General features: G+C 58.6%; 1 protein-coding gene across 1 annotated transcript in view; it reads right to left on the reverse strand.

The window, feature by feature from the left end:
• Positions 1–25547, reverse strand: part of UVRAG (UV radiation resistance associated) — a 49618-nt gene that overhangs the window by 9690 nt on the left and 14381 nt on the right. Inside the window, exons 7-13 of the mRNA XM_029048324.2 lie at positions 24713–24818; positions 21747–21873; positions 17246–17330; positions 16904–16991; positions 16024–16084; positions 15346–15511; positions 9194–9272 (exon numbers count right to left, since the gene is read on the reverse strand). Coding sequence (XP_028904157.1) covers positions 9194–9272; positions 15346–15511; positions 16024–16084; positions 16904–16991; positions 17246–17330; positions 21747–21873; positions 24713–24818 — 712 coding nt within the window. The remainder of the gene's footprint in view (positions 1–9193; positions 9273–15345; positions 15512–16023; positions 16085–16903; positions 16992–17245; positions 17331–21746; positions 21874–24712; positions 24819–25547) is intronic.

Genomic DNA, 25547 nt, shown 5'->3' on the forward strand with positions numbered 1-25547 from the left:
ACATGGAATAAAGAGTTAAACGCTCACCACCTGGGGGCCTTTTTCTCCGCCACGGTGGGTCTTCCCAGCAGCGGCCAGAGGCCACTTCCTGGCTTCCGGAAACAGCACAGGGAAAGGGTTGTGAGGAGCGGAGACCTTCGCTCCGCAGCCCACATACTGGCAAACCCCACCAACCTTTGATCCACACAGTGGTCTGCTTGGCCCCAGCCTGGCGGGCCATGCTGCTGGCCTGGCCCACCCCCAGCTGGATGGAGGTCGCATCCCGCAGTTAGGGTCCTGCCAGCAAACCTGGCTGCCCCAGTCCCAAATGAGGGTGACTACACTTGGGAGAAAGAGCCTCTCCTGCACCTGTCGAGCAGCTTCCCGGAACCCCTCCCAATGCCCGTCCCTGCACGCACTGAGTGAGCCCCCTCCCAGTGCTGCCCTGGTGCCCAGTAAAACTCCGGTGCCCACTAAGTCCCCTCCTAGTGCCACCCTGGCATCCAGTGAACGCTTGGCACGTATATCTGCTCCCGGGGAGTGTCCTCCCTGTGCCCTTTCCCATACCCAGCAAGTCTCCTTTAAGTGCTGTCCCAGAGCCTAGTGAACACCCAGACTAGAATCCATCTCTGCGACCAGCAAATGCCCTCCCAGCACTATCCCGGTGCCCAGAACCACAGGATCTCCTGGGCACTGGCGCAGAAAAGGAACGCGTTTAGAATAGCGCACGTACATCCACATATAGACATGCTCATACACGCATGTCCATGGCAGTGACTCCCCTCTCTCAAACCGCGCCGGTCTCCCGGGACCCTGACCGGTCCCCCGTGGGGGTGGACACAGGCCAGCTGACACAGACTCACTCAGGCCGGCACCGGCACTGCGAGGAGGCTAGCGAGCAGAGCCTCGTGCAGCCCACGGGGACGGACTATTAAACAGCCACAACTGGAAGCCCCCACGCTGGGCCTCGATTCCACCCCCCACACGCAGATCCCCGGGGACGCTCTGGTTTCACCGCAGGCAAGGAGCCAGGAGACGAGCTGTTTTAACCTCAGTCCCGGAGAGAGCGCCCCCGACTTCAGACGGACGCAGCCCTAACGGATGGGCGGCGACAGCTCTGCCCGAATCCCAGGCCAGCACAGCCTGGATCTCTGAGCGCCTAGCCCGGTCAGCTCTCAGCTTGCAAGAAGAAATATGGGCTTTCCCCCCTCACACCCGCCGAAAGTGACACCGCCTCCTCTGAAACAGGCACGTTATAATGTACACGCAGGGCAGGCCGGATGCTGCTGGGAAGCGGGGGGTGGGGGAGGATGGGGCCAGGGGCAGGGTGTGTGAAGTGGATGGGTCAGATACTGCAGGGGACAGAGCAGACACCGCAGGCCCTGAGAGACCTCCGGGTATGGGGGGGGTCCCCCCTACCCTGGGTACCGTGGGTACCTTGGGACTGGTTTAAGAGGCGGGACTCACAAACGGCCGCAGGGCTTACTGCGACATCCACTCAGACCCAGGGGTGGGGACGGGCCTCTCAGGGGGCTGAGAGGTGCAAGTCGAAATGAGCTCACAGACGAGAAACCTGCCCAACTTGTCTGCTGTGTGACCGCCGGCAAATGACTTAACTTCTCTGTTAAGTGCCACGTTGTTTCCCTCACTCGGGCCACGGCTCCTAGCCCCCAACGCTATGGTCCCCATCGGCTGGCAGCCTCCAGCTCAGCTGGGTGGAAGCCAGGATGAGGGCTGTTTCCCGGGGCAGGGGGCTCACTCGTGGGGGTGTCCAGGCCACTCTCCTCCATAGGATCATCCTACCTAATTCACTCCTTGGAGAGTCCCTCACCTGAGGAAAACCACAGGGAGAGAGGATGAGGAAGGGGCGGGGAGGCAGAGCAGGCAGGCAGAGTCTGGCAGCGTCGCTCACTGTCCAGGGGCTGGGCTTGCCTTTCAGTACTACAGAGTGGTGGGTAGAAGGGAGGAGGAATTTAGCTCACCATCTGCCCCCCAAAATATCAACCTAGATACACCAGACACAACAGCTCAGTCTCTCAGCATGGTCACTTGGGCAACGCCCGGCTGCTCTCCTCCTCCCCCTCCTCCTGCCTGCCAGTCCTCCCAGCCTCCGCCTCCCTGCCCGCCCCCGAATGCGCGCCAGGCCCGCCGCAGACCGTCTGGTCGCAAGGTGCCCGCAGCTGCCGCCGCTCCCCGGGCCGGGAGAGTTCCGTGATGCTGGCGTCTCCTGGCTCCCGCCTCTCTGGAATGTGGCCGACCCCCCAGCCGTGTGCCGCCGCGATCCTACAGGCGATGTTTAGTCTCTTTCCGCTGGCCCCTCCGTGCGCCGGGGGCCGACTGCAGCACTGCCCTCGCTCTCAGGCCCCGCCTCTGCCTGGCTCCCCGCTTGCAGCCCCACCGGGATTCACCAAGCATAGGCACTGCCAGGCCTCTCCTGGAGGTCGCGTGTTCGGCCCCGGCCCACACACTCCGGGCTGGCCCAGCTCAGGGGGATTCCTGGAGCGCCAGCTTGTCATTACCCGGGCCCCGACTGAAGGGATTTATTTATTTACAGTAACGTCTGCCCCTCGCTCTAGTCTGTAAGGTCAGTGTGGACAGGGAACGTGTCTACCAACTCTGTTATAGTGTACTCTCCTAACAGCTTAGTACAGTGCTGTGCTTACGGTACGCGCTCAATAAATGACTGATCGAATGGAAACGGCCCAGCTAAAATGACCCCACAGGCCCTGGAGAGTAAAGAACCTCACCGGAGGGAAGAGCTTCAGGATGATGGATCCCCAATCCAGAACCGTGTTGGGCAGCCAGAAAAACCCTGCCAAAAGACAAGGTCAGCGATCCCTGGACTCCAGAACCCACCGGTTATCAACCACAGCTGGACCAGGGGTCCGGGCTCAAGTTCACCTGCCTCGAGCTCGACACAGGCTCCGATCCGCCGGCCTGGCCCAAATCCATCTGACCATTTGCAGCCGGACCATATTCTGAGCCAACAGGTCTTCCAGGAGGCATGACACACAGTCCCCATGTGAATGATGGCACAACCCCAAAGCCTGCCTGTCTTCTGTCGCCTCCTACCCCTCGTCCACACCCGCTCCCCCTCGTCCTCAAGGAGCTCCTTCCCTCTCGTCTATGAGACGGCATTCCCCCTCCACACCCGGAACCTTCAATGCCTGGCACGGTGCTCAGTTTAGACTGGTGATACTGACGCCGGCCAGAGGTCCGGCAGGTACACAGGACTCAATCTTCCTTTCCCCGGTGCAGTCACAGCCACCCCGCCTCAGGCCTGCAGGAAGCCTGACCCAGATGGGGAGGAGGAAAGGCAGGTGGGTGCCGGAAGCCCAGGAACGACTCAGTCCCCATTGGCCGCTCTGGAACCTCCACCAGGGTCTGGGCCGAAAACCAGAGCCCCAAGCCCGGGGCGGCAGGACCCCACCTCACTCGCTTCTGTCATCAGGTCAGTGTCTTCCCTCGCTTGCTCCTAGCAGAAAGGGGGCCTCACGCTGCTCTGCCAGGTGACAGAAGGCAGGGCTTTAGAAAGGGCCACGTTTTCCACTCTCCAAGGTAAGTGTGCACAGAAAGCTTGGCACAGACTGTACTGGCAAACGGCACTAATCTTGGCTTAAGGTATATAACTGAGTCTTAGCATCTTAGCCTTTCACTCGCTGTTAAATATGGCTCTGACCGCAGATCCGGCGGTGATCCAGAAAACCCCATCAGATCGATTTGCGGTTCCAGTCGCCGCGGCGGGGCTGACCGGTGCCATCGCCCCCAGCAACACCCCAACCTGTCCCCTCCGCAGCCAGAGAATCATTCCCAGCTCAGAAACAAATTCCGGGCAATCTGTGTGGCAGAGGCATATCGGCCCCGGTACTGCCCTGGCTCCCAACCTCCCGCCGGTACCCAGGGAGGTGGAGGAAGGGGTCCCCGAGAACCGTGGAGACCTGGCCTCCCAATGACATTCACCGATTGCCTTGCAACAGGAACGGAGCAGGCAGAGGCCCCATCGGCTGCTAGGCCATCACTTTCTCCACTGCTGCCTTGAGTCTGGGCCAGAGGAGCTGCGAGGCAAAGAAGAGACAGGATGTGTTTCTGGGCACGAGCCTGTGAATCTTGAGAAATTTTCACTGCCAGGCGTGATGTGGGCAACTCATAGTTTCCATCGGCTCTGGCCAACCCCGACTACGAGTTGGGAGTTCCAGTTCCTGGGGTTGGGGGGTTCTGACAGGGCTAGAACCAGAATCAAAACTCCGTTTAAATACTGTCAGACCCCAAGTGACCCTCCTCTTCCCAGTCAGCCCCTTGGCCCACCCAGACCAGGACTCTGTCTCTGACGGGAGATCCAGGACGCCGGGAGGAACCATGGGCCGGCTGTCCTTCCGGACATCCAGCTCACGGTTGGGGACGGACCGTCCAACACCCGTGAGTCTCCCCAGTGACCCAGCACGGACCTTCTCACCTGCCCGACTCTCCCCTAGTGACCCGGCACCGACAGTCCAACCCCCTGACTCTCCCCTCTCCATCCCCGATTCTCCTCACAGGGACCCACCACAGACCTATTGCCCATGAATCCATCTAAACCTTCCTTAATCCTTCTAAATCCCATTTCCTTCTGACATCCCTAATTTTTCCCTCTAATAGTCCATCACGTCCCTTTGCAAAGCTGCTGATATTTCCCGCTGCACAACTTCCTGCGCTAATGAAGTCCAAATGTCAGCCTCCTGCTGGGGGAAATCCACCCTTCACGTGCTGGGATTGCTCAGAGGGTGGGGGTGGGAGTAGGGGTGGGGATGAGTGCCTCCATGGTAGAAAATGTGCATTCCTGCCTCCCCACTGGCTCTCTATGCTTCCCCCTGTCCTCTATACCAGTTTGGGAATCCCAGGGCCCTTGGGGGAGCACTGGCCCAGCCCCTGGGGCCAGGAGATCGCACCAAGCTCAACCTGCAGAAGTGGGGAGGGCCCAGGGGATCAGCCTGTGATCTGACACAACTGCGGGCGAGGGCTTCTGTTAATCTCGGACTGGGTGAGAGGGCTATTAACGGGTGCCCGGCAGGCTCAAAATCTGGGATGGCGCACCTGGGGATGAGAAGGGGAAGGCATCATTGGTCCTGCCCTGCTCACGCCAAGGTAGGAGGGCTAGGGGCAGGCCCAACCAAAGTCAGACTGTCACCCCTCCTTCCCAGTTTCTGGGTCTCAATCGTTCATTGTTCTCCCAAGTGCTCAGTAGAGTGTCACCTCAGGGGGTGCTCAGCGTGTCCTGTCACCGCTACTGCTAGCAAGCAGACACAGCAAAGAGGGGGTGTCTCTCTCCCTCGCTCTCCCTTGTCAGTAGGGTGCCAGGAGTGGGCCAACCGCAATCACACGAGCCTCTCGGATCGCTCCCTCCGTGATCCTCCGAGTGCCGTCCTCACGACCCCCCAAGAGCTGCCATCATCAAAACGGAAGTCGCCCCCTCCCACAGTCCGCCCCGAGCCCGGAGGGCGACCATCGAGCCCGCAGCCACGCAGACAGCCCGGCAGGTTTGGGTGTTGCCGGGAAAACTGTGGTTTTCAGAGCAGCAAGGGTCCGCCCGCATTTTATTAAGTCTCTCGTGGCTGGGGTTAACTACGATCGTTCACATTAAATCACTCATGGGCTCGGTCAAACACAGCTTCACGCCGCGCGCCACTAGGGACGATTTAAATTTATGAAACATCCACTTTGGTTTTCAAACTATGAAAGCACAACTAGATATTTCCAGCCCAGAACATCCCATTAGCAGGCCATCGCCCCCCGGGACACCCTGGAAAACCATCCGTCTTTGGCGCTTGCCTCAGCGCCCGGGGGGCTCTCGCTGTTTCCAACCCCCGGTCCCGCTCCCACGCCTGCAGTGCTCGCCCCCGCCGGTCTGAATCCAGGGTCGGGGCCCTCCCTGGTCCCCTCCCCCGGCCAAGAACCGACGATAGGAAGGATCAAATGATGGCTCGCAGACAAACCGAGACCCCTCCCCGGACGATCCGGGGAGCTTCTCGACTGTCTTACTGAGCCTTCGGAACCAACCGTTTGGTCAGCGGGGGACGGGTGGGCTCAGACTCTTCGTCTTTTTCTAACGGATAAGTCCCAGCCCAAGAGTAGTGGGAGAAGAGAGTCCAGGGATGTCCTGCTGTTTGTCTCCTCCACAAGCCCGCCCCGATCTCTGGCCCCCGTGGGCAGCCGGAGACCTGACGTCCCCCAAACGCTGATGGCTCCCCCTCCTCCCGCCCCCACTTGCCTTGGGATGCCCCCGACCTGGATGCCGTGAAGGTCGCAGCCTGGGCTCTCCCCGACCCAGCTCCCTAGGGGGCTTTCTCACACCAGGGGTCACGGGCCAACCCCACCCCCACTCCCGCCATTCCACCACCGCTGCTCCTTAACCCACTTCCAGAACTAGGCTTGGTGGGGAGTTCAGGCCTGAGGTAGAAGGCAGCCCTGCCTCCCTATAGTAACCATGATAACCACGCTGTGGCCAGTTAAGGGGTGATTCAATGAGTCTGAGGGAACTTAGGGGACAGCAGCCCACTCAAGGCCTCCCCCTTGCTGCCTGGGGTCTGCCCCTTTCTCTGGCCTCCCCCTCACCATCCCGAGGTGCTCCCACCCCCAACCCTGTGCAACTGCCAAACAGGTTGCTGGGGTGGGACGGAGGCTATGGGGGCCACGGGTCCGGGGGTCAAGGGTCCACAAGGCGCTGCAGTAGCACCGCTCGGCTCCCAGGACCTTCTGCTCCCGCCTCGGCAGGGCGCTGCTCACCCAAACTCCGCCCGACCCTGAGGGCGGGGTCTCCTGCGCTCGGGGTTCTCAGGCAAGGGCCAAGATCCAGACAAATGACCCCAGACCAGGCCCAGATGGCAGGGTGCCGGTCCAGACTCCCTGCCCTCGTGTGCCGAGATGCATCAGCTTCACCCCCCGCCATAGGCCGGGGGCCAGGAAGGAAAGGGAGACAGGGCAGCGCCAACGTCGTGCTCCGGCCAATCGAGTGCCCAGACAGCTTCCGGGCATCCTTCAGCCTCCGCTTTCCAGAGAGAGAACGTCATCGGGAAGGCGACTGACCTTCTCTTGGCAGGGAGATGGAGCTAGAATGGCCTCTTAAGAGACCACAGAACTTCTTCGGGACCCATCGTGCGCCAGCTCCGCATTTCCTGCTCCACGCTGAAATGATAAATGCTCCTCTCCGATGGACTCTCAGAGGCCTTCGGAGAAACTCCCACCGCACGTGGTCTGGCCCTTAAAGCGGGCAGAGTCCGGGGCCAAGTCTGAGCTGCAGCTCGAGTGAATTCCAGCTGAAAATCCAGAGAATCCAGGGCAGGGGAGAGGCCAGCGAGGGCGGGAGGAAACGGTGGGAGGGAACAGTGAAAGGCGTTGTCCCAGCAGTGTGGAGGTTGGCGGGGGGGGGGGGGAGCAGCAGCCGGGTGGTGGGGGTGGGGAGCAGCAGCAGGGAGGAGGAGAAAGCAGGAGCAACAACAGCAAGGAAAGGAAGGGGCGAGGAAGGGAGGGGACAGCACCAAACTGGACCGAAGCACTTGCTCTCTCTTCCGCGGAGATGAGAAAGCAGCGTCCTCCCACCATGCATTCGAAAAACGCTGTCTTGGCTCAAGCAGGGCTCAGGGACAGTGCCCAGGAGAGGGTCGGAGCCACCATTTGGCATTTCTCCCTCACTGAGATCTGCCCTCTCCCCACCTAAGGCCCAGATCAGAGTGACGGACAAACACCCGGGTGTCCCGACAGAAACCGGGTACCCTCATTTCTCCGAGCCCCCGACTCCATCCCTCGCAACGTCGAATAAAAGCAGAGCTCAACGCTACATCTTGCTTCATCTCTGCATACAAGGGCAGGGGGTCTGGACCGGCGCCCTGCCATCTGGGCCTTGTCTGGGGTCATTTGTCTGGCCACCTTAAGCTCCCTCAGGCTGGAAAAGTCCCCGAGGGGTTACCTGGACCACTCCCAACTCAGCCCAAATGACACTGTGCTCTCAAATCCGCTTCATCCGTTATTCACCTATGTTCGGCTGGGGGTACGGAGGATCATACATCAACTGGCACGTGCTCAAGGGTCTCCTCTCCCAACCTCGGCCCTTCAGTCCCCATCCCACAACTCCTAAGCCTCGCCCCCATGGTCCACATCCTCACATTCCACGTCTCTCCTGACCTCTGGCCCCAGCGATACTCCCCCCCGAACCAATCTTCAAGAGCCTCCCGTCTCCCTGATCCACATCACCACAGTCCACAGCCCCATATTTGCCCACTACCGCCCCCCCCAGCTCCCCAGTAGCGGTCAGCCCGGCCCCAAAATTAATCCTGTCTCTGAATCTGCCCCGGGTGCAGGATTCTCTTCCCACCTCCCAACCCCGCTTGCCACCTTTCATTTCGCAAGACCATCTTTGGACCGACCACCCCTCCGGAGCGCTGAGGGCAACTCAGAGCCCAAACTCTTTTCCCAAGCCTGGCGCCCCACGGCCCCAGGCCGGAGGAAAGGCCTCAAAGGCGTCGGCGCCAAGTCTGCCTCTGCCGAGCTGAGGGTTGGGCAAGGCCCATCCCGGGCATTCACGAACCGGATGTTGCTGAGTATGCCGGTTGGCCGAGGCGAGACTTTTCTGCCCGTCCTGCCGTGATGAAAGGTCCCATTGACTATTCAAACCCTTGAGCTCGCTTGAGACAAGCAACATGGGACACGGCTTCCTGCCCCGGGACTTCCTCCCTCCTCCTGACCGGTGGGCCTGTTGCACGGTCCAGCCAAGAAAGTATTGGGGGCCCGTGGTCGGTGTGGCCAGCCGCCGGACGGAGGCACCGACTCTACCGGTCCCTGCTTCCCAGCCTACTGGGTGAGACCCATAAGCGGCTCGGCCCAGGCGGCGGCGATCCGACCGGACAGCAGAAGACCACAGTGGGGAGAGGACGGGAGCCCCTCTACCTATGGAGGGTGCCCGGCACGGACTGGCCAAAGTTTATGGCTTCTGGTCACCTCGGATAGAGGGCTGGAGACCGAGAGAGGAACGTGCTCCCGGGTGGCTCCGGGAAGGACAAGGTATCGGTGTTCTCGTAACCGGAATGGCTCTCGGCCCAAACTTGGCACGACGGCCAGGTCTTGACCTGTAGCCCACCCGGGCTCCCGCAGTCAACCAGTCCCATCGAGGGCATCCGAGTTCACGCTGGCCTCTCCGAGACCGGGGGGAGGCGCCTGAGAGGGAGGGATGTTGCCGGGAACCTACCTGAGCGATGTTCTTATTCAGAAGGTAAACGCCGTAATCGAACTGCAACTTCTCTCCCCCCTTGGGGTAGAGGGGGAACCTGGGGAGAGGGAGAAACGTTAGCCAATCGGATACCCATCGGGGCTCTGGATGGCCGCCACCATCCAAGTCGCTTGGCAGCCCAAAGAATCCAACTTTCCCATCAACCACTGGCCTTGGGGACCCTGGACAAGTCCGGGACCCCCAAACGGCCCAGTGGATAGAGCTCAGGCCTGGGAGTCAGAAGGACACGGGTCCTAATCCTGGCTCCTTCGCTTGTCTGCTGTGTGACCTTGGGCGAGTCCCTTTAACTTTTCTGGGCCTCAGTTCCCTCATCTGTAAAATGGGAAAGAAGGCTGTGAGCCATATGTGGGACAGGGACTGTGCCCAACCCAATTATCTTGTATCTACCCCAGTGTTTAGAACAGTGCCTGGCATATAGTAAGTGCTTATTAAATACCATCATCATCATCTTGCTGCTGGGCTCGGCTAGCTCCCCAGCAGCTCACAACACCTTGAAGTTTTGGGTCTTGGCCCGGCTCCCCCAAACCCACGCCCTGCCCACCCGGCTGTCTCCCCACTCTGCCTTCCAATACGTGAGCCGAAGAGAGGAAGCGGCCCCCGGGGATGAACCGCGCGGTCACGCAGGCGACACTCCAGCCCAGCGGCCTCCCTGCCTGAGTCCCAGGCCCCTCGCGCGTCCTCGAGAGGCGAGGAAGTGCTGGAACGACTCCCCAAGGTCTCGCGGAGCAAAAGGGGAGACTTGTTTACTGCAAATTGGAAGTGTTTAAATCTGCTGCAGACCCGTCTGGGGCAGGACGCGAAGCGGTGCCCCCAGCCTCTGCCAAGAGCAGGACGCACGCTCAGCCCCAGTGGGGCAGGCCAAGATTGAACGTGTGAGGCCCCTCTGCCTTTTCCCTCAAGGCCATCTTTCAAGTACCTAATCCCCAGAGTGGTACCTGCGCCTTCAGTGCACGCAGCCACACCACAGACAGTACCCGGTCCTCTCCCAGACTTCTCTATCACCGTGGATGGCACTACCATCCTTCCCTTCTCTCGGGCCCGCGATCTCGGTGTCATCCTTGACTCGTCTCTCTCATTCACCCCACACATCTTATCCGTTACCGAGACCTGCCGGTTTCACCTATACGATATCGCCAAGATCCGCCCTTTCCTCTCCATCCAAACGGCTACCTTACTGCTACGGGCTCTCGTTATATCCCGGCTAGACTACTGTGTCAGCCTTCTCTCTGACCTCCCTTCCTCCTCTCTCACCCCGCTCCGGTCTATTCTTCACTCCGCTGCCCGGCTCATCTTCCCGCACAAACGATCTGGGCATGTCACTCCCCTTCTTAAACAACTCCAGTGGTTGCCTATCGACCTCCGCCCCAAACAAAAACTCCTCACTCTAGGCTTCGAGGCTCTCCATCACCTTGCCCCTTCCTACCTCTCCTCCCTTCTCTCTTTCTACCGCCCACCCCGCACGCTCCGCTCCTCCGCCGCCCACCTCCTCGCCGTTCCTCGGTCTCACCCGTCCCGCCGTCAACCCCCGGGCCACGTCCTCCCGCGGTCCCGGAACACCCTCCCTCCTCACCTCCGCCAAACCGATTCTCTTCCCCTCTTCAAAACCCTACTTAAAACTCACCTCCTCCAAGAGGCCTTCCCAGACTGAGCTCCCTTCTCCCTCTACTCCCTCTACCACCCCCCAACTTCTCCGCAGCTAAACCCTCTTTTCCCCCTTTCCCTCTGCTCCTCCACCTCTCCCTTCCCCTCCCCACAACACCGTACTCGTCCGCTCAACTGTATATATTTCCATTACCCTATTTATTTTGTTAATGAATTGTACATCGCCTCGATTCTATTTAGTCGCCATTGTTTTTACGAGATGTTCTTCCCCTTGACTCTATTTATTGCCATTGTTCTTGTCTGTCCATCTCCCTCGATTAGACTGTAAGCCCGTCAGACGGCAGGGACCGTCTCTATCTGTTGCCGACTTGTTCATCCCAAGCGCTTAGTACAGTGCTCTGCACATAGTAAGCGCTTAATAAATACTATTGAATGAATGAATGAATGAATACACACCCTCTGCGTACGTAACCACTGGAGCAGTGCACGGTGCCCTCTGGGCAAGTCTGAGCTGTGGGTTGAAGGCCAGAGTGTCTGCTCTGATTAGAGGAGCAGCTGAAGGCTCTCTGACCCACTGGTTGGGGGAGCGGGGACGGCGGGAAAGGGTGTTTTCCCTCCACTTCCCCCGGGGCCGGGCTTGCTCTCAGCTCCCCAGGCCGGAGTCAACCCCCCAAGCCAGGCCTCAGCCAACTGGGGGTTTGGATCGTCACCGAGATGGAAATGGCCCAGAACTGCACTTCATGGGCTCTGAGAACCCAGTCAGTCAGGCTGACTGGCAGGAGTGATGGGAGGAGAAGTTGGGAAGAATTTTATCAGGTTCTCTCCCCCTGCAGCCCAGATAGTCTTCAAAAGCCTGGCTGTCAGAGCCGTTGGCCAGCCCTCGCCACGGATGACAGCATCGCACCGGGAAGGCAGAGGTCTGATAATCACTCAGTAATCATATCAACACAACTGATTGGGCATCTACTGTGTGTCAAGCTCCAATCTGGGCGACTACAAGGTGCAGAGCCCGGTGCTGGGGGCTTGCGGTGTGCCTAGTGATCTCATTCCATCACCTGGATTGACCCCCTTCAATTGGTCTCCTTATCCCTGTGGGATAAGGACTCCCCCGACACACTGCCCCAGCCCCACAGCACTTATGTACACATCCCTCTGCTCTCCCATTTCCCTTCTCTGCAATTTATTTGACTGTCTTTCTCCCCATAAAGACTGTAAACTCCTTGTGGGCAGGGAACGTGCCTATCAATTCTACGGTATTGTCCCAAGTGCTCCAAACAGTGCTCTGTGCTCATTAAGTGCTCAATAAACGTCACCGACAGACTGATTGGGACTTTGTCTGACCTGATTATCTTAATAATAATAATAATGTTGGTATTTGTTAAGCGCTTACTATGTGCCGAGCACCGTTCTAAGCGCTGGGGTAGACATAGGGGAATCGGGTTGTCCCACGTGGGGCTCACAGTCTTAATCCCCATTTTACAGATGAGGGAACTGAGGCACAGAGAAGTCAAGTGACTCACCCACAGTCACACAGCCGACAAGTGGCAGAGCTGGGATTCGAACTCACGAGCCCTGACTCCAAAGCCCGTGCTCTTTCCACTGAGCCACGCTATCTTCTATCTTCCCCGGCACCTATTACAGTGCTTGGCACAAAATAAGTGCTTAACAAATACCACGGTTATTATGGGAGGGAGAAAACTCAGTACGATTGGAGCTGGGCACAAATTGGAGAATTTGACAATGCCAGAGTCATTTTCAAAAAGAGCTGGGATCTGGAAGGCTAGCGCCCAAGGTAAGCCACAATAACTTGTGATTCTTTCAAAGATTTCAGGGAGGGTTAGAGAGAGGAAAGTCTGGGGCATTGGATGATCCGCGCTGGGTCACTGGGGGAGAGCCCGGGGTGTTAGACGGAGGGCCCATCCTTAAACCACGAGACGAGGGGTCCAGGAGGGCGACCAGCACATGGTCCCTCCCAGGTTTCTGGTACCTGGGAGAATCCAGCAGAATCCCAGGCTGGATGGGCCAGGGTGGGATTAACTTTAGGGAGTAGGGGAGGGGAGTTAAGTAGACGGTGACTTTCACTAAAGAGCATTTTTCAGGCCGAAGGTTCCAGGGTGTGAGGCACTCTGGAAAGTCTCACCAGGAAGCAGAGGTGGACATGAGCTCCCCGATCGCTGCCCGGCTACTCCTGCCCACCCCCGGGCTCGGATACCGCGCTTGAGGGGGATGCCCAGGGACCTGCCCGGCCACGGCCACTGGGAACCAGCACAATGACTGAGACCATCCCGTCGGCCCGACTGACCTTCCTCCGGTCCAAACTCACTCTGCCGCGTTGGCCTGCTCGCTCGAAGCTGAGCCTGGGCCCGGGCTCTCCCGTCATCGAAATCTCATTCTATTTTATGGTCTCCTATTTGTTACTAGTCTAATCTCTCCCTGCTCAACATCACACGACAGCTTCGATATTTGCCTGGCCCCGCCATAAACATGCCGGTCCTCCTGGCTCAGTCAGATGTTAACAGTTAAGGGAGGCTAAAGGAACCTCCACTCCAGAACTTTCCTTCAGACTCTCCGTCCGCTCTCACACCATCTCAGGTCCGAACATCTTTATGGCTTTATGCGGTGATTTAACAACTCCGCCCTCCTTAGCCAGAGAGATCAGTCGCATATGTACCGATGCGCCTCAAGTGCTGGTGACTGCTTTTCATTTTCCATCCAACCACCTGCCTCTCCAACCCACTGGGCGCTAAGGTTTTTGCAAGCAATTGGCAGACTTTAACGGCGTCCGCCTGTTTCTCATTCCGAACGGAGCATAATGCTTGGCTCCGGCGAGGAGCCTCGAGCAGGCCACCCTGCCATCCCCAAACTGGAAGGTGACCGGAGGCCCAGAGGGTTGCTGAGTTCGGGCAGGGTGGAATTCTACCGGCCGGTCGCTGCAGAATGCCAGACCCGGCTCCCACTCCCCAACTGGCTATGGCCGGAAGTTGGAGAGCCAGACCCCGGTCTGGGAGACGGCATGACCACAGACACTGGGAACGGGACAACGAAGTTGCTGCGAGATGCCTAGGGGGTCTGGGGGTCAGGGGTCACAGGTCAGGGAAACTATTTCCCACCCTTGCGGCATTGACAAGAGTATTGTTTAAGCGCTCCCCTGGGGACAGTGCACTATACTGAGTTCTTGGGAAAGTAATAATAACAACGTTGGTATTTGTTAAGCGCTTACTATGTACAGAGTACTGTTCTAAGCGCTGGGGTAGACACAGGGTAATCAGGTTGCCCCCATTGAGGCTCACAGTCTTCATCCCCATTTTACAGATGAGGTCACTGAGGCCCGGAGAAGGGAAGTGACTTGCCCACAGTCACACAGCTGACAAGCGGCAGAGCCGGGTCCGAACCCATGACCTCTGACTCCCAAGCCCGAGCTCTTTCCACTGTGCCACGCTGCTTCCCCATACTAAAGCAATAATGAGAATTGTGGCATTAGCTAAGCGTTTACTATGTGCCAGGCACCGGGCGCTGGGGTCGACGTCCTACAATCAGATCAGACACAATCACTGTCCCACATGGGGCTCAGAGTCCAAGGGGGAGGGAGAACAAGAAGTGAACCCCTAGCTCGTCCTCTGGACTGTAAGACTGTCGTGGGAAGGGAATGTGTCTACCAACTCTGCTAAAATATACTCTCCCAAGCGCTCAGTACAGCGCTCTGCACAGAGTAAGCACTCAAATATGACATCGATTTTACAGATGAGAAAAAAGAGGCCCAGAGAAAGGAAGTAACTTGCCCGACAGTGGTGGAGCCGGAAATAGAACCCAGTTCCCAACTCCCAGGCCTGGGTTCTTTTCCACCAGGTCATGCTGCTTCTCAAGTGACGTATTCTCTGCCCACAAGGAGATGACAAAAATGCAGAAGCCAGAAATGTGTGTTTACAAACACAGTTATCAAAATAAATAAAAGTCGGATTGAAGAAACGCACATATACAGGTGCCAAGGATTAGTGTCAGTAAGTTCCTAAGTGCTAGAAATGGCTCAGGGGTTTAGATGACTCAGGCTGCTGGGAATGAGTCGGAGAAGGCCTGTTGGAAGAGGTGGGATCTCAGGAGGGATCAGAATTCGGGAGAGCCTGGGAAAACAGCATGAGCGAGGGGATGGAGGAGGGAGAGGCCAGAGTGAGCCTCAGTGGAAAGTTGCATGGGAGGAGCAAAGAGGAGGAGTTGGGTAGATGGGAAAGAAGGGGCGAGATGGTGGAGAGCCTGGAAGGTGAGTCCACAGCCTCGTGAGGTGATAGGAGAAACGGGACACCCTGGTTTCCTCGAGCCCCTTCCCTTCCACCGTATCTCTAGCTCGTCTCCGCCTCAGCCTCAACTCTGTCGCCGAGCAGGACCCGAATGACTTCTGCTACAACCAAGAGCTGAGTCCCCGGTTCCCAAGCCACCACCTCCTCACTGGAACAGAGTAGGGCTCTGTGCCCCCACCCCCCCGCCCGGGGCCTTCTGCAGAAAGCATCACCTACTCGCGCTCTTTATCCGCCAGTTTGTCGTTGATGTTGTCTTTGATGGCGGACCGGGACCCCTTGTGGACAACGGGGTACCGGAGCGGCCCTTGGAGGAAGAAGGAAATCATGGAGACCAGGTGGGCTGTGTAGCCAAGGGCCACCGCGATGCTGCTGTCGTCTCTCGCTGCGAGGGGAACACAAGGGGGGAAGCGCCGTGTGAAAACCTGGCTACTTCTTCAGTCCTTTTTTTTCCCTTCTCCGGGAAGGAGCTCCTGCTGTGACCTGGCATCTCTTGTGAGTTTCCTCTCTCTCCCTCCCTCCAACTGCCTTCCCCACCACCCCACCCGGCTAGTCTTCGATTGGTTCTAAAGCCCAGACACAGCACATTTCACCTGCCTCTAAGTCTTCGAATGGCTGGAATGATTTTGCTTCAAAGTGCAAACACTCCTGGGTGCCCTTTAATGCTAAGTCCAAAACGGGGGACACCAAGGCTCAGGGAAGGAGGAAAGGTGGGGTGCTGCAAAGAGAACTGAAAGGGAGACTGCTGTGCCAGGATCACGCACCCACATCCCTGCCTCCCAGCCTTCTCTCACTTTCTGTTCTGCTCCCAGCCCCGGCTCAGTTTCTCCGCTCCCCGGGTACGGTCTGCCCTCGTGTCCCACGGTCCGCCCCGTGGCGGAGAGAAGAGCAGAATACCTTGGAAGTCTTCTGAATTGGGCAGCTTGACTCCGCAGACAAAATAATCCTTCTGCTCATTCTGTGGATCGAGGAGGAGACACCCGTCAGAAGGCGAGCGATGCTGTGCTGAGCTAAGTCGGGCCAAACACCCGTCGCCACCACTGCTGCCGCCCTTCCCGGGCCTGCAGCTGCAACTCATCTACCCAAATCTCTTGCCGGGGGGCAGGTAGGGCTCCCCGGCAGATTGAAACCCAAACTGATTGAATAATGAGTCATGGCTGAAGGGTCCAGTCGGCCCCACGGGGCGAGGGCCATGTCAAATTCCTCCCCCGGACCTGACTCCGGGGTTCAAAATAACACTTGATGTCAGAAATGCCAAAAAAAAGAAAAACTCCAGCAATTGGTCTGAGACCAGGAGGTCCAGGCTGTCCACCACTCCAGCTCCCCCGGGGTCCGCAGCTCTGCCTGCCAAAATGCTACCTTGGATTTGGCTGGGTTCATGGAGGAAGGCCCGTCAGGTCATCCGAACCATCTGCTGGCCATTGAGTCCCACGGGAAGGTCCAGCCAGCTCCCCTCAGGGCTTAGCCAAGAACAAGGTCTTCTAGCCTACAAGCGGCCTCAAGGCTAAATAAGCCCTGGGTGGGCTATTGGGGTCAGGGTGCCAGGGATGGATCACTGCACATCCAGCTCACCCACAGAACCATACGGGCTCCAGAGTCCAAATCCTGGGTTTTCAGCCTCTGGCCAGATGGAATCCAACAAGAAGCAGTCAGCAGGACCTCCTCTGGCCCCGGTGGAACCTCTGCCCCTCCCTGGCTGCCCACGGTCCAGTCTGTCCTCGGGGCTGACTTGTAGGCAGGCCGGGAGTGGGAGCTTCAGACAGGGGTGGTGACCTACCAGGTCAATGGGGTAGATGTACGCGAGCTCCGACAGCAGCTGACGGCAGCGGACGGTCAGCTGAGCGTTCGTCTTCAGGAACTGCTCTCTGTCCGGGAGGGAGAATCGGGGAACTGTCAGGGCTAGGGATCCCCACCCCAGCCATCCCCTCCAGCCTACAGAGCTGAGGGTTAGCCCCCGGGGACTGGGGGGCGGCGGGCGAGGGCACAGCAGAGCAGTGGGGAGCAGGCTCGGGGTTCCTTGGGGAGGCTTGGGAGCGGGCAACCTCAGGGTGGCCTGCTGCTGGCTCAGGGACCCCGGGAGGGTGGGCCGCCGACAGGTGCCCGGCAGCGTCGTGCTCACCTCTTGGCCGTGCATGTCTTCCTGAGCTCCCGCAGGGCATCCTGATGCAGTCGGAGCTTCAGGCGCTCTGCCTCAAACGCGCTGCCTGCAGGGAGATGGGGTAGCTCAGTCAAGAGTGCGGCGCTGGGAAAACAGCCAGGAGCACTCCCCGCATCTCGGCACGGGGCGGTCACGGGCAGAATAGGTCAGCAGAACAACCGCCAAGAACGAGGTTCAGGTCTCCCAGTCGTGTTCCCTGAAGCCGGCCCCACGGGAGGTGCCACGTATCCGAACAACAATCACCCCGAGTCCCACAGATGTTTCCAAGACGGACGCTAAGGTGCCCGTCAGAAAGGTCTGGTTGTCAAGCTACATATATCCAGGCCTCCAGCCATGCTCTCCGGGCCCGGGGAGGCCAGATAGGAGCAGCGTGGCCTTACGGAACGAGCGCAGGCTTGGGAGTCGGAGGATCTGGGTCCTGATCCCAGCTCCGCAACTCTGTCTGCTCTGTGACCCCGGGCAAGTCATTTCTCAGTGCCCCAGTTACCTCATCTGTAAAATAAGGTTTAGAGGTGTGAGCCCCATGTCCGATCTGATTAGCTTATATCTACCCCAGCACTCAGTACAGCGTCTGGCACATAGTAAGCACTTAACAAATACCATTTATAAAAAAGCAGCTGGCCCACGTCAGCCAGGGCCGTAGGGTAGCTGAAAGCAAGGAGACGGCTGCGGCAGACCGGCCAGCTTGGTGGGCTCTGTTACGGAAAGGCTTTGACCAGAAGCCTCCAGAGATCATGAGACTCAGAGGAAAGACCAGCCCTGCAAATAGCAAATGTCTCAGCGGCACAACCAGGGACCGTCTTCGCGTGTGCCCAGTGGGGTGTGGGCTTTTCAGTTCCACCCCCACCCGGAAGGGGGTAATTCCAGAGCCAGTCACCAGCCACTGTGCTGGGTGGCCCTGGATGACACAGACTGCTGGCCCCTGAGGGGGGGGGTCCTCAGGGAAGGCCTTCTGGAGGAGGTGGGGTTCTTTCGGCAGCCGCCCCGGCAGAGGAAGGCAGGGCTAGGTTGACCCGAGATGCGGGCCAAGAGAGGCAGCCCAAAGCAGACTTGCCCGCACACTCAGCCAGAAACCCGGCAGCTTGCGTGTCTGACGAGGAAGTGGGAAGAGAGGAGGTGGAAAGCTGGCACAAGCACGGGCTCTAGTCCGCGAGGCTTTCTGACACGCCCGATGCCGGCAGCGTCTCCGCTCTCTGGATGTGTGGGTTTCGACCCCCAGAATTTTAACCCAGTTCGGAGAGGCCAGAAGCTGTTTTATTCAAAGCTGGGGTTTGGACACTTTCGTTGATGGGAACGAAAAGGAGTCATGCTGCAAGGCGAACCCAACAGGGATTCAGTAGCAGAGAAAGTTCAACTTCCCATTCATTCAATCATATTTATTGAGCGCTTACTGTGTGCACAGCACTGTACTAAGCGCTTGGAAAGTACGATTCGGCATGGCCCAAGGACTGCCCTGTTGAAATCCCACTGCCGCTGAATCTGCATTAACTCGGTCAAGTGCTCAACCCACAAGCCTCAGTGCCCCTGGGATCAAGACCTGGCTAGCTGGTACTTCTAGCCGCTCCAGTTCTGAGCCACCCCGTGCCTGCCTCGAGCCAAGCAGGAAAGAGATGCCCGAGGCTCTGAGGAAGGGCCAGGCCCTGGGAGCCAAGCTCCCGGGGGGGGGAAGGTCAGAGATCGGGGACAGAATTGGTGGGACCCACACCCACTGGTCTGCTAGTGTGGCAAACACCCTTCTATGGCATCGCACCTCCTGCAGATGCTCCCTGGGCTCCTCCGGAGTCCCCGAGGAGGAAGGATCTCTCCCCTGGACCAAGGCCGCGCCCGATCCCGAACCCGCCGTAGCACATGGGGCCGCCCTGCCAGATGGACACGGTGCTGACAGACGGGGCACTGACGGACATGGCTCCCGGGAGGGTCCTACCGAGCTGGAGTGACAGCCCGGCACCGGCGGATGCCTGGCACACGCTCGGCGCCCGCCCACCAAGCCGGCCGATGACCCGTCCCTCCAAGAGCCACGGCGGCGGCACTAGGAACCCGGATGTTGATTGACGGCTTCAGCGGCATAAGGGACTCGATCCTGCTCGCCGGGGAGGTGTTATGAAGTGGAATGTTACCATCAATCTGTCAAGGTTTTCTTTGAAAAAAGAGCCGGTAAACACCCCCAAAATGTCCAGATGCCTGGAAAAACGTTTACGTTGTGGAGGACGGAGCACAGCTGACCAGCTGATTCTCTAATGTGGGCTACACAGGGGAGGGCAGACGGCTCCCGCTCTCTGATGTGGTTTCAGAGATATCCAGGGACCGTGAAAAACAGAGCAAAACAGAGAAACACTCGTGGCCGAGTCAGCCCGAACTCCAAGGAAAATGGAATGGTTCATCCTCGAGTATCCCACTTGTCGCTCCGAGTGCCCTCTGCTCCCTCTCTCTCCCTCCAACCTCTCCAACCCACACCAAGGCGGGTGGCTTCCTCCTCCCCTTGCCCATCCACACACCAGCACATCCGTCTGAGCACTGGGAGCAAGGGCACTCGCTGGACCTTCCGAAGGCACTGGGGCCGTAACATACTGGGGTCCCCTCAGCCCCTCTCCTGGCTGAGAGAAACCCTGGAGCCATACCCTGGAGGTGTATTCACTGGGCCCTAAAAACCTCTACTTTTTCCTTCTAGAAATGAACGGGTGAGAATTGGAGACCTCCACCAAGTGAACCCCAATCCTCCACCCCTTCGGCTGCTGCCACGGGCCCCCGGCTCTCAGATGGACACTAAAAAAGCAAGGGAATCGTTTCGGGTGCAGTCAGCCGGCCTCCCACCTGAGGTCGGCTGCCGGGAGCTCAGAGGAGCCTCACCTTCCCCCCGTCCCTCTGCTTCCCTTACAGATACATCTCTCCGACCCCTAGGAATCCCTGGAGCCCCATTTCCGAAAGTAGGCACGAGGTCAGAGCTCTTTCTGGCTCTTGATTAGAAAAATTGAAGGGATTTTAATGAATCAATTGGGTAACAAATAAGAGGACTCTGATCCGAATGCCCCTTTCTTCTAACACGTTCACTTTCTCAGGAGCCTTTCTACTTTTCTGCCGTGTCCTGGGGCCCCCTCTGGCCCATTCTCTTCAGCCTTCTCTGGGGGAGTTCCAGGAGCCGGTTCAACCCCTCCACAGCCATCAACTGATGGTATTTATTGAACGCTTCTCTGAGCAGAGTGCTATACTAAGCGCTTGGGAGAGTACAATATAACAGAGTTGGTAGACGTGTTCCCTGACCACAAGGAGCACCCTCAAGGTCGGCAGAGGCCAGGGCAGAACTCCTGCCAGTCGGCATGACCATTTTCCCAGTCAGGGGTCGGAGCTCAGAACCCCAACCTGGAGACTCTTTCACTTGCATCCTGTTCCCAGGATTGCTCAGCTCTCCCACCCCCGACTTGAAATGGCTGGTGGGCTTCTTCCTTCCCTTGCACATTTTCTAACCCTTTCCTCCTTCCCAATCCATCCCTGGGATTGGCTAGGTTCCAGGCAGAGTCACCAGCTGAATACCCGGCATGTATGCGGATTAACTTTCCTTCCAGGTGGAGGGAGGGAGGTCTTGGGAATGGGTTTCCACCTGTTTCAGCAATGGCTCGACCTAGCTACCGACGTCTCAACTCTGAGGGGGAAAACCATCTTCTCCACTCTCCCGTGGAATTTTACCATCAACCCCAGTTCCTCCTCTGGAGGAATCATGTGTGCAGCAGTAGCTCAGGGGTCATTATGGGTACAGCACATTTGACGGATTCCTCACCATCTTCAAAGCCTTCCTAAAAATCCACCTCCTCCAAGAGGCCTCCCTGATTGACCCCTACCATCCTGGTCAGGCCTCTTCCCAGGCCTGCTCCAAATGACCTCCACTTTCCTGGCAAGGGCACCCCCCCCAGCCACCGCTTCACGTTAATATCTATTTCCCCTTCTAGGCTGTACACTCACCATGGGCAGGGAATGCGCCTACTAGTTCTGTTGTATTGTACTCTCCCAAGCACCTAGTACAGTGCCCTGCACTTAGCAAATGCTCAATACATAACATTGATTGACTGATGGACACCCCCCACACCTTCACAATCGGGTTATTTCCAAGCCGCCCTTAGCAAACCACACCGTAACCCTTGGATGTATACATCCTTGGGCTGATTTTGAAGTCAGCGGCCGTTCCTGTATTTTCCCCACGAGTCCCCGCCGTTTGCAATCCACGAGGGTCCTGGTCTCTCCCATCAGACCATAGGGTTCTCGTGGGCCGGGCCCACACCCCTTGTTTCCATCACACAGACCTCATAGCGAACGGCCGGCCGGTCCCATAGCCGAGCCCCTCTCCCCAGACGACTCTCCCGGCATCGTCTGCTCAGATCCGGCCGGAGGGGAGGCGTGGGGTAGGGACACGGTAGAGAGATGGGGCGACCAAGGGCTCCAGTTCCCTGCTTGCACCATTCTCCCTCCTCACCTTGGTCCCTCAACGTCAGCTCCTGCTTCTGTAAGAGGGCCACCTCGCGCCCCAGGACCCGCTGTTGTCGCTCCAGCTCGTTCCGGAGGACGAGGATCTTCAGTCGAAGGCACTCGCTCTCTTTTTTCTGAAAAAAAAAAAAGGCAAGATGGAGAAACTCGGCTTGAGGGAATCTTACACGACGGACGACGTAGGCTAGGAAATGAACAGCCGACATCCACCCGCATCTAGGCGTGGAGGAGTTCACTGGGGACTTGTGGTAGTAATAATACAACAACAGGCCCCCGAACTCCACGGCCCAGACCAGCAGAGGCCAAGGACCCGGGCCCAGCTCCTCTGGCCACACACTGGCAGGGCTGGAGAAGCCAGGGCCCGGGCTTCCCGTTCACAGGGAGTCAGAGCCCCCGGGGTGTGTGGCGTGACACCACGGGGGTAGTGACTGGGCAGAGTTCCCGCGCTCAGCGAGTTGATTTCCTGGCCAAGGAGCTGAGACCCGACACAGATAACAAACCCAGATGTGGCAGACAGAACTGACAACTCCGGGACTGTGTGAGAGGGAGGAGGGGGGCAGGACCTGGGGGCCGGGGGTTGGAAAATGCACTGGGTTAATGAGAAGAGACTTCTTGGAGATGAAATTCACAGGGAGAGAGGAATGCCGGACGGCAGGGAGGGGGGAAGGAGGCCGGAGGGAGGGGGTGGGGGGAAGATGGGGAGGCAGCGGCGGAGGGAAGTAGGGAGGAGGGTCTCCCCACGCATCCAGAGAAGCTGAGGAGGGGCTCAGCGCAGTCAGGCCAGAGGGCGAGGCCTAGCCGAACCAAGGAGAGGGCTCAGTCTGGCAGTGGCCAGAGAGCGCAGGCCGGGGCGAGGAGGGAGCAGACGGCCAGAGGGGAGGGTGAGTCCGGCGAACCCCAAGTTCCTGCTGGATCTGGAGGGGAGAGGGCGCTGGGGAAGGCGGGGAATGGCAGGACCATCACAGCGGGCAAGGAAAGTGATTTTGGCAGCAATGTGCGAAGGTTTGGACTGGTAATTTCTCACCCAAAATATTTTCTTCCCCCAACGTGGGCCGACACTGATTCCAAACAGATGGCAAGATCATCTGGGAAAGCCGTCAGGCGGAGCACGCCGCCCGAGGAGCGGACATCTAGCGTGCCCGAGGCTGGCCGGCCAGAGTCCGAGTGATCCCTCCTGGGTCCCGGTGAGACCGGCGGGCCACGTGGGCAGGTGTTAACATCAAGGACGGGAGAACGGGATTCCAGTGAGAAAAGGCAATTTTGGCAGGGAGAGGTGGGAGAGACTGGAGAGCCCCGAGGCCAGCAGCAGGGAATGAGCCCACTTCAGGACACGGCACTCAGTGGCAGTCACGGGGAATGAGCCCACCTCAGGTCACGAGTGGCCACCGGGAAAGAAGCCCACGCCAGACTGCGATGCCCGGGGGCGGCTACAGGGAACGAGCCTACTTCAGGCCACAGTAACCAGAGAATAAAAACAGCGAGGCTTAGCGGACGGAGTATGGGCCTGGGAGCCGGAAGAACCTGGGCTCCAACCCGGCTCCGCCACTTGTCTGCTGTGTGACCTTGGGAAGTCACTTCACTTCTTGTGCTACAGTTCCCTCATCTGTAAAATGGGAATGAAGACTGCGAGCCCCATGTGGGACATGGTCTGCATCCAACCTGATTACTTAGTATCTACCCCAGCGCTCAGAACAGTGCCTGGCACATCGAAAGCACTTAACAAACACCATTAGGAAAAGAAAAAAAAGAGCGGCCACGGGAAAGAACTGCAGTGCCAGGGCGGCTACAGGGAACGAGCCCGTCAAGCTGCAGTGCCCAGGGAGTGGCCATGGGAAAGACACCCACGCCAAACTGCAGTGTCCAGGGATGATTACAGGAAATGAGCCCACACTAGGCTGCAGCATCTGAGGGTGACAGTCCCTTCTTCTCAGCTCTCCCCGTCCCACGGTCGTTGGCCGGAACCGTCCAGCGGCTCCCGGGGAGCCGGGTGGAACATTCTTCCCAAAATTGGTGGAGAGAAGCAGCCCCGTGTCGAGTCGAAAGCAGCTCCCGGCAGCCCTCCGCCCGGGAACGCGGCCAGCCACCCCGGTCGGCCGCTCCGTTCTGCTCTGGGGAACTGCCACCGCCCGGGATTAGGGGAAACGGCAGGAAACATGCGTTTCCCAGCCAGAGACCTAGCTCGCGCTGCGGGAGAACGGAATCGGGCATCTGCGGGGCTGGCCTCAGGCCAGGGAAATGGGGAGAATAAAGCCTCTGTGGAGAAGGGCCGGTCCTGGGCAGGGGCTTCAGTATACATGGCCTTTCAAGGTCCCCGACTGCGGGGAAGAAGAAAGTGTGTTTGGTGAGACGTGGGGCGGGAGGGCGGTGGGAAACCCAGCGGAGCGGGCTGGATTTAAGGGAGCCGAGGGCAGCCGAGTCGAGTCCAGAGGAACAGCTCTCCAACCCCCGGAAACACTGGCCAGCCAGGGTGCCCTCCCGCTGTCGGCCAAGTTCAAGCTCCGGGGCCCAGGAGTCCCTCTCTCCAGCTCAAAGGGCAGAGGCATCGCTCGTTACCACCACGAGATGCCAGCCAGCCGGTGGCCTGCCGGGCAGATGGCCAGTTTTCTCCCGGCCCCGCACTTCATCCCCTTCCCGGGGGGCAGATGGCCACTAGCCAGACCCACTGGCTTGATCCAAACATATCTTTAATTAATTCTGTAGAGCCCGAGACAGCTCCCAGGGTGTTGCTTTCTCTGGCAGCCATCTTGTATTCACCACACAGTCTGCGTTTACACTGCCCATTTACAGGGTATTAACAAAAGAGCCTGTTAATGATTTCATGGGATCCAGAACCCGATCCCTCAGCCCGACGTGGTGATAGAACACCACACGCTACTCGGGGACGGTCACGGGACCAGTTGGCTCCCCCAGAAACCACCCTCTAGTTCCAAGGGAAAAAAAATCATCCAAACTCACCAGCTCGTTGCTCGTAGATGTGAGTTTCAGTTTCTCTTCGATCTCCCTCCCAATTCTCTGCACAGTTACCTGAGTCTGTTTGATTGCACACTGGGCCCTGTGGAGCCTACGAAAGAAAGCAACACGGCAGTCAGAATCCACGTGGCTGGGCCTGGGGCTCCCCCGTTCCCTACACCAGCCCCGCAGGTGGCCCAGGAGGTCCCAGCAGGGGCCTCATCCGCCAGGGGCCTGGGTACGGTATCCCACCTCGGGCCGATGCCCCCGACCAATCCCCTTGGGAGACGAAGTATGACTCTTCTGAGTATGACTCTTCGATTATCTTTCCCCACATGAAGAGACTGAACGGGAGACCCCACTGTTCACGGGAGGCCTGCAGGGGCCTCGGTCGGCATCCGCACTGCCCTGCTGGCAGACGCACCTCCTGAAAGTAAACCGTGCCAGCTTTCGGCTACCAGAAGTCTCCCTTCCCAGTGTCTGCATCCAGTGGCCACCTCGCCAGCTCTCCAGGGTGCCTGGCCTCCCACCCAGGTCCAGATCCCGCTGGGCCGAGAGTCTGGAAGTAGCCCACGGAGAGAAGACCGGTCAGGCGCCCGGCTCATTCGGCTCCCAGCAGTGGTCGTGGACGATAGCCACCGACCGGGGGAAGCAATAGCGTGTCCTGCAGCTTTCAAAGAGCAGTGGAAAAAGTGCCGTCTGAAGCCCTGGCACTAGGCAAACAGCCTTGTCAAAGGGAACGGCTTTGAAAATCAAAATGATTCATGGCCATAATTAACGTATGACTTCAGCTACTTGGCACTCTCTGCCCCAGACGCTTTCTGATCTTACCTTAGGGGCT

Source organism: Ornithorhynchus anatinus, chromosome 20 (genome assembly GCF_004115215.2).
Source record: "Ornithorhynchus anatinus isolate Pmale09 chromosome 20, mOrnAna1.pri.v4, whole genome shotgun sequence".
Lineage (NCBI taxonomy): Eukaryota > Metazoa > Chordata > Mammalia > Monotremata > Ornithorhynchidae > Ornithorhynchus > Ornithorhynchus anatinus.